Genomic DNA, 13106 nt, shown 5'->3' with positions numbered 1-13106 from the left:
AAGAGCGTACTTATTTCTTAAGGGCCGGCAACGCACCTGTAACCCCCCTGGTGTTGCAGATGTCCATGGGCGGTGGTAGTCGCTTTCCATCAGGTGAGCCTCCAGCTCGTTTGCCCCCTATACCATAAAAAAAAAAGGGAGGTATACAACGTCTATAATTGGTAGAAAAAAATCCTACTACTTCCAGAATCGATTAAAGTTCATGTATTGTATAGTTCATAGTTGTAAAATAAATATGTTTTTTTTATTTATTAAAAATGTACAAGTTTTCAAATCTGAATTATTAATAAGAAATATGCTATTTAAAGCGGAAATATAAACTAATTATGCTGTTTCTTTAAAATCTACTTATAGCGATTATTAATTTTATTTTTTTATTTTTTTTGCAGGGCACTGTTGTATTTATATTTATATTATAACATAAACGACAAGAAACGCTTTTATGATACAGGATGTGATTGTAAAACTAATTAACTGTTTAGTTTTAATTTGATTACAACTTCTATAAAATTTTAGTTTTTTATTCAGGACACACACTTACAGTGGTGTGCACAGATCTATACAAGTGTAGAGTACCGTGTAGTATATTTTTTCTAGTAAAATTATTGTTATTCCAACTTAATATGCATTTTTAAATTATTCGTTGTTTGACAGACTTTTATTATTTGATAGGTTATACAGATTTACTAATATCATTAAAATTCTAACCATAAACTAAATTCATAAGAATCAAAGCTTTTTGAATTTACTATAACAATTATTTAAAAGCACTCATTATTTACGAATTATAAACGTATTACCTCAATACCATAATTATCTCCTTATAATCCAATTCTTTAATATTTAATGATAATAATAATATTGGAATCTTTTAGGCTATAACTTATCATACGTTATTATTTTTGAGTCTTTGATGATAATATACCCAGTAAATAATACACGTAAAACTACTTATATAAGATAACTTACTAAAATTAATAAACGCGAAAGTTCGGATGGGTAGATGGGTGAATTCAATCGCGGCAGAACGGCTGAATAGATTTCAATGAAATAGCATAGATAAAGTTTAAAGTCTGTAATAGCAGGTAGGTTACTTTTTATCTCAGAAAAATGTATGTAACACTTGCAACAAGAACCCTCACACAGGGTGAAGCTGTGGGGGGGGGTGTCAACTAGGATGTAACATTAGCCTCCGCAATCGTCTGACACAGAGACATGGTAAATAGCAACTATCATGGCACACGGCAACAGCTATACATGTAAACGTCAGTCAATATGCCTGAAATGGCGTAGATTCTTTATTAATTTAAGGTTTTAGTGCACTGTGCCGTCTTGCTAACATTGCAATGAACCGCCATCATCACAACGGTATCGACTTTGTTTACGTCAGACAATTAGTCAGTCACTGCCATTGACTTATATTTACTGTTACGGCCAGTACATCAAAAAGGTGTATTTAATTAGTCCTAATGAATAAATAAGTTGGTATTAGTACATTACAGATAAGAGTAGGGCGGAGAATCATAAAATTATTAACGCATTGGGTAAAGCCATATTATACATCAAAAAATTGTGTGATTGATGAATTATTAAAAAAATAGTTAAAAACTTTGTAACTTACTATTTATAGTTATTTAAATGTATATAAGTTGTTTTGCTGACAGCTATTGTCATATAAATAAAATACAGGAATTCGCAGGCACGTGTTTGCCATCAAACATAAATGTCAAATCAAAAATAAAAAAAGTTATATAGTATGACATCAGACGTAAATGTCAAATCAATCATTAAAAAGTTAGGTGACGGTTTAAGGAACTGAGCCATTAATTTACGCTGAGAGGAAATTTATTGAAATCTATATTAAGAACTTATGTTACCCTATGTAGCCGTTAAACATAACTTAATGTAGCTGTTAGAAATTTAAATTATGATACTCCCTCAAGAGGACTCCATTGAGAAATATACTCATGCATGTAGTAAGACCGTATCATTTGCATAACTGAGGTTAATTATTGTTCCATTTATAGAGCAACCCAATCGGGACTAGATTATTTATTTAGCTGGAAATGTAACCTAACCTAACTTCTAATACGTGTTTGATATACATCCGTGCATTCTAATCAATTCGTTAGCCCAACATTTTTTTATCTTGCTGGAAAAAGCCCTTACGTGTTCCCTTCGCGTGAAGAGCATTTACGTCTAGCTCATATATTATCATCGTTTTTTAAAAAACACCACACTGTCGGAGCTTTAACTACTTAAATGATAGAAGTAAAGACCTTGCTATTTCTTTCAGAGAGTTTTAACTCAGCTGTGATTTCGCTTTCCCCCGGAGCTCTGCTACTATTCTAGAGCCACTCGAATGTCGAAGTGGGCAACGTCTGACAATTTGTCGAAGTCGTAGCACGTAAGGTGAGTACGCTGGTCATCCACAGTGATTCCCACTATTTTTTACTATTATAGAGTACAACAAAAGACTCTCTACTACCCCGACAACCTCAGGACTCATCTGAGTTATGTCAGACGAGTCGTCGCTGACTTACAAGCGAACAATTTCATTCAATTCTTAATCGAAGTTTATTTGGTGCAAGTGTTGAAGCATCGGAAATCAACATCAGATCAACTCAGTAAATGACAGTTAATATGACTGAACTCTTCTAGGTCGGTCAAAAGCAAATATATGTCATTGAAGTCAAAAACCTTTGGTTCGTCATTCTATAGGGAATATTTTAAAATGCTATATATCGCGCGTGATATTGTAAACACCATCATATTGTACGTTACGGCAAGATACTCAGTAGTAAATCTTTTCAATCAATCGAAAAAAAATATGTACAAATAACAATCACGTACATTTATAATTATACATACTGCATACATATAGAATATCAACGAGTATTATCTCCAAGCTCTTTTTAATTTAGTTTATTATCTAATAACTGTTATATGCTACAAATTTAATGAATTATAATTAAATATAATGATAGGCAACTGAAAAATATTCTGCGAAAGTTTCTTACATAATATAATACTCAGGATATAACTTTGAGAAGACAAAAGCTTGATGATATAAGTAGTCTTTATTTCTCGTCTTCATAAAATATTTATTATAGTGAGTTTTAGTTTCATAGGGCGTCTATTCTACGTTGCCATATACAAAATTCGTGTTTAATAGCTTGCCATATACACGGCCGGACACAAACCGTCACGCAGTTACGACCGCTATTGTGGTCGAGACTAGCGGGCCTGAGGGGAATTGAGACCCTCTTTATAAGCACTTGGCACAAACGGCAAATATTCCCATACTATTCCATATCCCGCACTATCCCTAAGTAGTAGTAGTATACTAAGGGAGTATCCCTTCGTCGCCTTATCATCCAAGAGAATATATAGAGTGCTCCTCTAACCCGGCACTCCACGATCTATATTTATTACAATAATATCAATATTTTAAAATGATATCTGGCATATCGAAGAAAAGTATGTACGACCTCTTCAATACATTTTCTACTCATTTCTTTTGACTTTTACATATCCAGTCCATTTGAGCGTATACAGAAGTCAAAAAGATAAATAATCAAAATTATAAAAATACACTTACATGACTTTAACATATAGTTCAAATTAGCAATAACAATATATTGATTTTAGAAAGAATATACAATTATTTTATTTATGTTTGCCATTAATATAGCAAGTTATAAAATTTCTTTATACAATTTGAGATCATTTAATTATAACATCTACTTATGCTTCAGTTATTTAAACATTATTCGAAAAAATTGTTTACCTTGTTAAAAAGTTTAAATGTAAACGTAAAATCTTAATTGCTATTATTTAATTATATATTTATATTAATTACTCAATAATATTGAAATTACTTTTAAAAAGGTTATACTATATGTGGTAATAAAAAAATGAGACCGGATTTGAAGCAATCTCTGAGCTTGAAAAGCAATGTTTTCAACGACAGACCGGCGCCGGCGCCGACTAAACTGACATTTACATGGGACCTTGCGTTTAACAATTTGCGAACAATACATACGCTTGTCACACGCATTCCCGGAACCCGCCGCTCGAACCCGGAGTGACCTCAGCCCGTCGGCCTCCACCGCTCAAACATTCTCCATCACATAAAAGAGTAACAGAAACTGTACACCGACACCTCCAACCGCATACGTATCGCACAAATTAATCAGTGTCATGCGAAATTACTTCTTTATTTAATAAAAACGTCGCTATGAAAAATTTAAATATTATTTAAAAATTATTACGTTATTATTTAAATTAAATGCTGATTGAATTGCTTGGCCTTTGTTCGTAACGTACTAACACGACGTCCTGAGCATCTATTGCGAATATTTGTTGCTCTGTCAGTTATGTGATTGATTGGATAGTGCTAGGAAAGGCGAATTTATCTACTATCGTCCATTGCGGTTGGAGCGATATACAAAGTTCGAAGAAATTGCTTCATGTGGAGTTCCCACAAGTGCGTTACCATTAGGTAACAATCAACCGGATCCGCGGGCTCATTAAATAAAAAAGATCGTATCGTAAACAATAGACCACTTGGCGACCGAAAGTGATAGTCTTATAGATATTAAAGCGAAACGATGACGATTGCAATGCAAGCAATGCGTCTAGTCATTTCTAAACAATTTTGATCAAATTAAGAATAATATTCACTTGAAGCGTATTATAGTTATGTTTTTCTTTAATTTTATAAAGCATTGAATGAATTTGTACACTAAACAACTAACAATGGAACTATTTTGATTTTATTTAAAAAAAGAGGAATAATTGATGCGGATCCGCGTAATTTCTATAATAATAATAATAAAATTGTCTAATGGTGTCAGATATCCGAGACCACCATTCATAATATCAATAGATAGTAAAGCGATTCGGTGCCAGTGTCAAACATTAGTTTGACACTTGGTTGTAAATCTTTTGAGTTATGGGTAACTACCAGTAATGGGTCATAACATTATCATTTATAGTAATTACAAGTTAAGTAGGACATTTGGCTGTATACTAATACATAAATGGTCGGAGTAAAGATCCTTGTTGAATAGTTTTTGAAATAGATTTTAATGAAAGAAACGATTGTATTCATAATTTTAAAGCATTTACAAATCTTACGGTTGATTTTAAATTAAATGGACAGAATAACTTCATGTAGAATAGTGTTATTATGTAATCCGAAGTTCGGACACTTGAAGTGTCATGTACAATAATCTGACAAATTTAATTAATTCCACACGTTTTAACTTTGTCAACCGTTTAATTAAATTATTCGTGGTAGATTAAAGTCCAGACTGTAATTAAAGCATTTCAATAAAAATTTTATTTAACTTATTTATGTAATTCATTCCTTTTTTGCAATTAACCTTAAATGATTAAGTTGTTTTCTTTCTGATTATTTTATCGGATTAGAATGAATTAAATTATCATTCTAGGAGTCTAGGATTATCAATTATCACTCACAATAAAAAGCCAACCAAATATATATTATCACTGACATAAGGTAAAAACTTTTTTTTGTTGAAGATTTTTATATTTTTATAGAGTTTAGAGATATAACGGCATATTTCAATATTCAAATATTCAACCGACTGTTCTTGATTGTTTTGCAATTTTATAAGTACACCATATACTTATCAGAATAACGTTCATAAGACATAACCTAAACCTTGCAATTATAATAGTTAAGTTTCCAATAATTATTAAAATAAAATAATAATAGAGACTGAAGTCAACAAACCGACACAGACAAGTAATACTTGTACAACGCATAAGTTATAATGAGGAAAATAAGCTAAAACAACAAAGCATTCATCATTTACCGCAAAATTAAAGGGGGGAACAGAAGCAGTAGACTGAGACGTAAATGGCAAACGGAACGTGAATGTCAAAATTGCAGCTATTTATAATACATCAAGCTGCGCTGGCGGCTGACTTGCGGTTCTTTGACAAATGAAGCTGTACTCTTCCTGACCGCGTAATGTATGGTGACATAGCTTAGTGCTACCGTGTGACCCGGAACGTCAAGTGAATACATCACGCACCGACGCTATTGCTTGGAAATTGGAATTTTCAATTTCAAGAAACCTCGTTAAAATATTTATCTATTGTGATGAGGTCTACTTTCTGGTCTCTGAGCCTTTTATGAACCCTCTAAGAATTTATTTTATTTTGCTTACCTACTTCTATAAATCTGCCATATGACAGTATTTTACTATTAAGCTATGAACGATAAGGTGCCTTAAATATTAATTATTGTAGTCTTATTTTAAACTCAGAAGAAAAATGAATCATCACACCCTAGCTTACGATCAATCTGATATCAGTGATATCCGTGACATTAAATCAGGATTATAATTTATGCAACATACTTTTAGTTTGATGATACCTACTAAATATATAATCAATTAAAATGTCAAAGGTTTAAGATAATTTTATAAGAAAAATGATATATTTGAGCGTAATGTTTTTTTTGCGACAAGCAGCCCCGTATGAAAGTAAAAAAGGCGCCCGGGTGCAAGTAGTGTTCTAGGATCCCACTGACAAATATTTTTTAAGAGTCGTATGTACTTGCTTTGTCTGTGTTTTTTCTCACCCTGGATTAAAACAGGCTTGGCAACAAGCAGGGTGGAGTGATTGACTTGGCTAAGGTAAAAATATTTTTCCTATATAAAGGCTTTAGTTTTTAAAATTAGGTTGTTGATGATCTACTATTGATTCATGACAAAGGTAATGTTTTTTAGTGCGAAAGATTTGCTTCGATTCGCGAGAGATTTAATCAAGACAAAGGAAGCATTATCGTTTAATAGATGGCTATATTTTATACGTACTGGAATGCAATGTATAAATTTAACCCTTTTTTTGTATCAATTCATTTTTTATTGTTAATATTTTTTTTTAATGTACTTTTGTGTAAATGTTAATAGTAATTTAAGTTGTTTATTTTTCTTTGGTTAACTTTTTTTTTATTTTCTTTCTAATTTTGAAGTAACTTATATATATTTTTATAATTTTTGTACGGTCTCAAATACGGTCTTTCTCTCTTTCTTTCAATGTAAACAACAGAGCAATAATTATTTTCTTAAGCATATTTAATTTAATAATAATCATTTAACTTACTTACAGATGGCTCGCGTGCAATTGTTGTATTATGCAGTTTAAGACCATTAAAGATACAATAATATTTAACCTTGAACTCAAAAAAAAGGACAAGAATACCCAACAGTGGCCAACAAAGACTGATAAGTGATCTTCAATTCAGCCAAGTGGGCGCATTAATACAGAACATAAGCTATTTACATAGTACAGGGGCCACCAAGATGTAGCAGTCAGATATGCAAGGGATTTAAATGAAATAAATGGAACTCTTAATGTAGCTACAACACCCACCGCACCCGGAAGGTTCACACTCAGCCGTTGATACGCAATCTAGCGAGGGGAATGCTAATTATTTTTGTGCTTTATCATGCCTTAATAATAAACTTATTCTGTCAGAATAATATTTTTATTGCGGAAATATATATAAATAACCACATCTATTAATTATATTAATGTACAATAATAACTGAATAGGCTCCGGGAGGCGACAGTGAAATATTGTCTTAAATGAAAATACAATATTAAATGTATCCATGCGATCACAGTAGGTACACATTCATACTGAATAATACATTTTTTTTTTGATTCGATACACTTCGCTGCCAAAGCGAAGCAACGCCTAAAACGTTAACATTATTAGAATGGAACACAAAAAAGTTATATTCACGAGGTCGTTCGATACGCTGTCTGCACCGTCGTTGTAGGTATAGACGGTTGCAAGGAAAACCCAGGTCTCTGGGGGCATTATCTTACTAGTTACTGTTTTAAGACAAGGGTGATCCTGCACATGCGCTCTTGTCATCATTGATTTTTCTCACTTTGACAGTTCGGCCGATGTTTTGAGCGACCACCCGCGTATTGAACACAAAGTAAACAAAAATTATGGCTTTAGATTTTTCTGCAACGTATAAGTTACTAGTTTTGGGTGATTCGAATGTTGGAAAAACTTGTATTGTGCACAGATATTGTGATGAGAGATATTACGATATTTACATATCTACTATAGGTAAGTGATGTATTTTTATTAAGTTTGGTCAGCTGTTGTTTCGCTTTATTTGAGATTGTAAATTATAATTATGAATTTCAAGTTTGGTGAGAACAAAGAAAACAACAGTACTTGTCATCGTGTTTTAAGTATTAGTAATTACTTACTTCATTACAATAGTTCAAGTTATTATTTATAGACATTTATATTAAGTTGGTACGGGTCCAGTAATTATACTAAAAGGCTATGGATTACGGTAAATAGGATATATAGAAAGCTTCATTATTTATAAACATAAATTATATCCCGACTGCAGTTAGGTGTTGACGTATAATATAGGGTCTACTTTTGTCTTATGATTTGAGCTAATTTTAGTAAAACGCAATGTCTGCTAAAATACAAATTAACTTATTTTAATGTGTAATTATTTGAATAAAATATTAAAAAACAAAATGGCTTTATACATACTTATGTCGATTGATATAAATTATCAACAAATATAACAATTTTCCAGGTATAGATTTCAAGCAAAAAATAATCAATCTAGACGGAGTGCCCATTAAACTTCAAATATGGGATACAGCTGGTCAGGAAAGATTCAGAACTTTGACTACAGCATACTATAGAGGTGCTATGGGTATCATACTTATGTACGACATTACCAATCTGGAATCGTTTAACCATTTATCTTATTGGTTAAGAAATATTCAAGAGGTATGTGAATTATCATTATTATTTAGTTGTTTCGTTCCTGTAAGCAATTGATAGCAAAATATATATTCTAGTATCTTGCAAAGAATAGAAAACTGCAGGCGTATTACGTTGTAAATTGTAGATATACATAAAGAGAAATTACACTTTTGAACATTTTTATTTTACAGTATGCTTCTCCGGATGTGATAAAAGTTTTAGTTGGCAATAAATGTGATGTGCACGAGAATCATCGAGCAGTTCCTAAGGAACGAGGTCAAAAGGTATATTGCTTTTATTATTTCGTTTTACCCCAAGGTCAAGGGCGATTAGTTTAAAAGGGTGGCAAATCGGAAAAAAAATATCGCATAATAAACATTATACTTATAATATATTACAGGTATATTACTGCCGTCAGTACTTGCTTAAGTGTACTATGGAAAAAAAAAATATCCAAAGGAAAAATAACGTATTATTTAAAAATACAATATATTTTATGACTATTTTCGTTTCTTAGAAGATAATAAAACGACCTACCCCGGATAAGTTAGCAATTTAATCAGTCGACTTGCTGCCACTGATTGAATTAATAATTTGATAAACTCATCTCCTCTAAAAACAAGATTAAGTTATTAAGTCCATTTTATTCCTTCTTGAATAAATAATTAATAATTTAATTTTTGTAAAAAGTATTACATACGCACTATAATAATACTTTTATCATATAATTTTGGAATATTTTATAATCATATTTAGTTATATAGGTAATATGTGCATTTTTTGGGAGTATCCATATTTGGATAGCCATGATGGCTAATAGGTATAAAATCATGTTTACGAACACGATTAGGTGCGTTACCTCCGAATATATAATATCATTTAGCAGACCGATTTGATGGATATTTCTGGTAACATTTTGGAGATAATTCAAATTCAATTTAAATCCTGCTTATTTTCAGATTGCTGACGATTTTGACATGCCATTCTTCGAGGTATCTTGTAAAAGCAACATTAACATCGAAGAAGCTTTCCTGACTTTAGCCAGAAAAATACGAGAATATCGAGAGACCAAGGTGAACAATTGAGTATTAAAATTGAACATTTTCTTGATAACTGAAATACCTATTGATAAAAGTCAATGCAAATAGAAGAATTGGTTCACCAGTAGCATATAAAATTAGTTATTCAATATCGATCATACTCGTACATATTAATAAGTTATCAATTTAACGTATGTATTCATTTAGAAGTAATTCAATACATAAAGCCTTACTTTTGGTATGTTAGTTTTATACGACAATTTTCTGTCCAAAACGGACATTTCACGTGTGGTCGAATTTAATTTCTCAAGCGCATTATATTACCGGATGGTATTGTTCGTCCGTTGGTACATCCTAAGCGTCAGATTGGACGTGTAATTCGATACACGACAATCTCACGCAGGGAATATCCGTACCTTTGAGGAATCGGTAGACCTTTCTTTGTAATTATGAAATGTACGGGTAAAAAATAGGATGTCAGATGTTATTGACCTACATACAATTAACTTTAACATAACAAAATAAGTACAACAACAAACAAATATTACTATGAATTTCACCTCGTAAATGTTTTTTTTTTAAAGTATGTATATACTTTTGACTACTATAAAATAATGGAGTAAACAATAAATTGTCGAAGCAATTGTGAACTTTAGATTCGTCTACATTATTCACTTCATTAGGTAAATCAATTATGGATCACGTGTAAAATCTAATACATATATGTTTTATTATTAATGAAATAAATATTAAATGTTATTGTCAAACATTTTGGTACCAACGACACATTTTTCTTTTATTTACAGGCTGATGCTTTCGAGCTGAAGGAAAGGGACAACGTAATAAAGGCCTCCGAATCGGAAACAGACGTGTCAAAGTGTAGTTGTTAACCGATACCACAATATGATATTAATAATAAATCTACACTTATGTCAGCTGACGAATACATCCTACGTAGGAAAATCTACAATTTTATACTAGTAAACCAGTCTGCGACAGATTAAACTCGAAACCGAAACATTCAAGTCGTAATATTCAAACGATAGATTTTCTAGAACAAACATTTGCTAGTGACGTATATTTAAATAAAAAGGGATTTTTATAGTGAAATAAAAACAGTAGAATGTTTTCAATTTTGTAGATGTGATACTCGTAGAGTCAGAATCTCAAAACAGATTAGATTGTTTTATTTGCTAACTTATTATCAACAGGCGCTTTAACTACGGGCAATTAAAAAAATGGATATTGAATGAATATCCATTAAATTTCAATTATTAAATGAGCCATTCGTCTTCCATTGTGTAAGACGTTTTGTAAAGTGTATAACTTGTAAGAAACTATTTACTGTTAGGCACTACATGATACATCAACCTTAAGTGTTCGTAATGTTATTGTAAACTATTCCAGTTTCATCCCTATAACTTGTAGAGAAATTCTCGAGTCATTCGGTAGACGAGCAAATATATTCCTCGATTAATACTGGAAATGAAACTGGATTGCATAAGATAATAAAGTTCATATTGGCTCAGATTATAAAAACAAAATGCGGATGGAGTGAATGAAGGAATGCTAATTCCTGGTAGTACGAAACGACGACGTATCTTTTGTTATTACATTATACATAATATATAAATTGTTAATACACACCGGAACTTGCATTCTCTTTTGTTTCTTCGATGTAATGTTCCGCACGCTCCATCCGCCTTTTGTTTTATAATCTGAGAATATTGGTATGTAAGGTTAGGCAAAACAAAACAAAGAGTTAAGAGAACGTCGAAATTGACCATTACGGTAATTCGGATTAAGTACTTACCATATTATAGACAAGGAGATGTTTAATAATCAAAAAGCATGTTGAGTCATTTAACTATATGAATATCAAAGTAATTGCTTTTTGATTATTCGAGAACATTTTTTGCAATTTAATAAAACAAATTCATATGTTTTGAGATTCTAGCTATTGAATAGACTGTATTCACGCTTTATGCATCTGTGTGCTCTTTTTGCGTGTATAAACTATAGCAATTAACTTTGTAGTATTCAATAAATAAAAGTTTAGAAAGTAATTAATTAAATGTATTAAGTAGTAACATTAAAACCGATACTAAAGAAATCGGTAAACGATAACATACGATGGTAATAATTTGTGTTAAAAAACATGCATTAGTTATTTATATGAAATTTATTTTAAACTGTAGAAAATATTACTTTTTAAGACGCATATTTATTTTCAAATAGTAATATTCATTATATACTCTTAATAAATATTAGTAGATATTTTCCTCTTAGTTTAAAAAATCGCAAAGAGAATCTCATATCGGCAAAAGCCTTAAATTGTACGGCTTAAATCGTTATTAATAGTATAGTATATTATACTCATATAGCTTACGCAACGACGCGATTTGCTCACATATATAAGGACTCAAAAAAGAAGCACACTTTACGAATTTAATTCACTTAAAAAAAAAAAGTTTTAAACTTCTTAAATTAAAAAAAAAAAACTTAAAATATTGTATCGATAGAGTTATAAATAATGTGATGGCATTGGAACTCAGTTTATGTAAATGATTGATGTTGGAATAAATCATTAATTAAAAAATGTAAAATGTGCAGTTTATTTACATGATTTAATAAAATGTTTAAATAAAATACTGGTTAGGTTATTCCAATTACGATATCAAATTCCATTTCTTAGTTAACTCTTTAAAATAAGGTATTTATTCCATCTCATTTTTTAATCTGTATAAATTACAGATTAAAAAATGAATTGGAATGGATATTTTAATAAGTTATTTTAAATCACTCAAGAAATATTTGATAAAAGTAAATAAAAGTCAATTTACTAAAATTTAATACATTATAATTAAACCTATTCATTCATAATAAGAATACTTGCATGTCAATAAATACGATACAAACAATGAAATTTTATTCAATACAGTATATTAGAAATCAAACTATGTATGTACGTATACATATAATTAAAAAATCGAAATGTACTTTATTCAAGTAGACTTACAAGAACTTTTGAATCGTTATTTTACAGAAATATATTAAAAGTAAAACTACCACCGGCAATAAACTCAATAGTTAATCTTTTCTAACAATTGAAATAAATTATGTTAGTTGTATTAGCTCCATGGTTTTTATCATCTATTTAATTTTGTTTTGAATAATATGCCTTATTTATTAATGTTTTTTATCGAATGAATTGTATTTATGAACCAGAAAAGCTAAAAATCTCTGCACAATTTGATAATACAAACGAA

At 30.7% G+C, this 13106-nt stretch overlaps 1 protein-coding gene across 1 annotated transcript; it reads left to right on the top strand.

Moving 5' to 3' along the window:
* The first annotated feature begins 7822 nt into the window (after positions 1–7822).
* LOC125065398 (ras-related protein Rab-8A) lies at positions 7823–12837 on the top strand. The gene is made up of 5 exons (XM_047672969.1): positions 7823–8128; positions 8622–8821; positions 8989–9081; positions 9757–9870; positions 10644–12837. The coding sequence occupies exons 1-5, from the start codon at positions 8005–8007 to the stop codon at positions 10725–10727; spliced, it is 615 nt and encodes a 204-aa protein (XP_047528925.1). The 5' UTR covers positions 7823–8004; the 3' UTR covers positions 10728–12837.
* Positions 12838–13106: the final 269 nt, after the last annotated feature.

Source organism: Vanessa atalanta, chromosome 7 (genome assembly GCF_905147765.1).
Source record: "Vanessa atalanta chromosome 7, ilVanAtal1.2, whole genome shotgun sequence".
Classification (NCBI taxonomy): domain Eukaryota; kingdom Metazoa; phylum Arthropoda; class Insecta; order Lepidoptera; family Nymphalidae; genus Vanessa; species Vanessa atalanta.
This window is presented reverse-complemented; position numbering and strand designations above follow the sequence as displayed.

What these genes read in the sequence shown, in the direction of transcription:
- LOC125065398 (XM_047672969.1), top strand. Translation starts at nt 8,005, where the DNA reads ATGGCTTTAGATTTTTCTGCAACGTATAAGTTACTAGTTTTGGGTGAT. An exon ending in CTAAGGAACGAGGTCAAAAG is followed by an intron (nt 9,082 to 9,756) that starts GTATATTGCTTT and finishes GCTTATTTTCAG; the next exon opens with ATTGCTGACGATTTTGACAT. An exon ending in GAGAATATCGAGAGACCAAG is followed by an intron (nt 9,871 to 10,643) that starts GTGAACAATTGA and finishes TTTTATTTACAG; the next exon opens with GCTGATGCTTTCGAGCTGAA.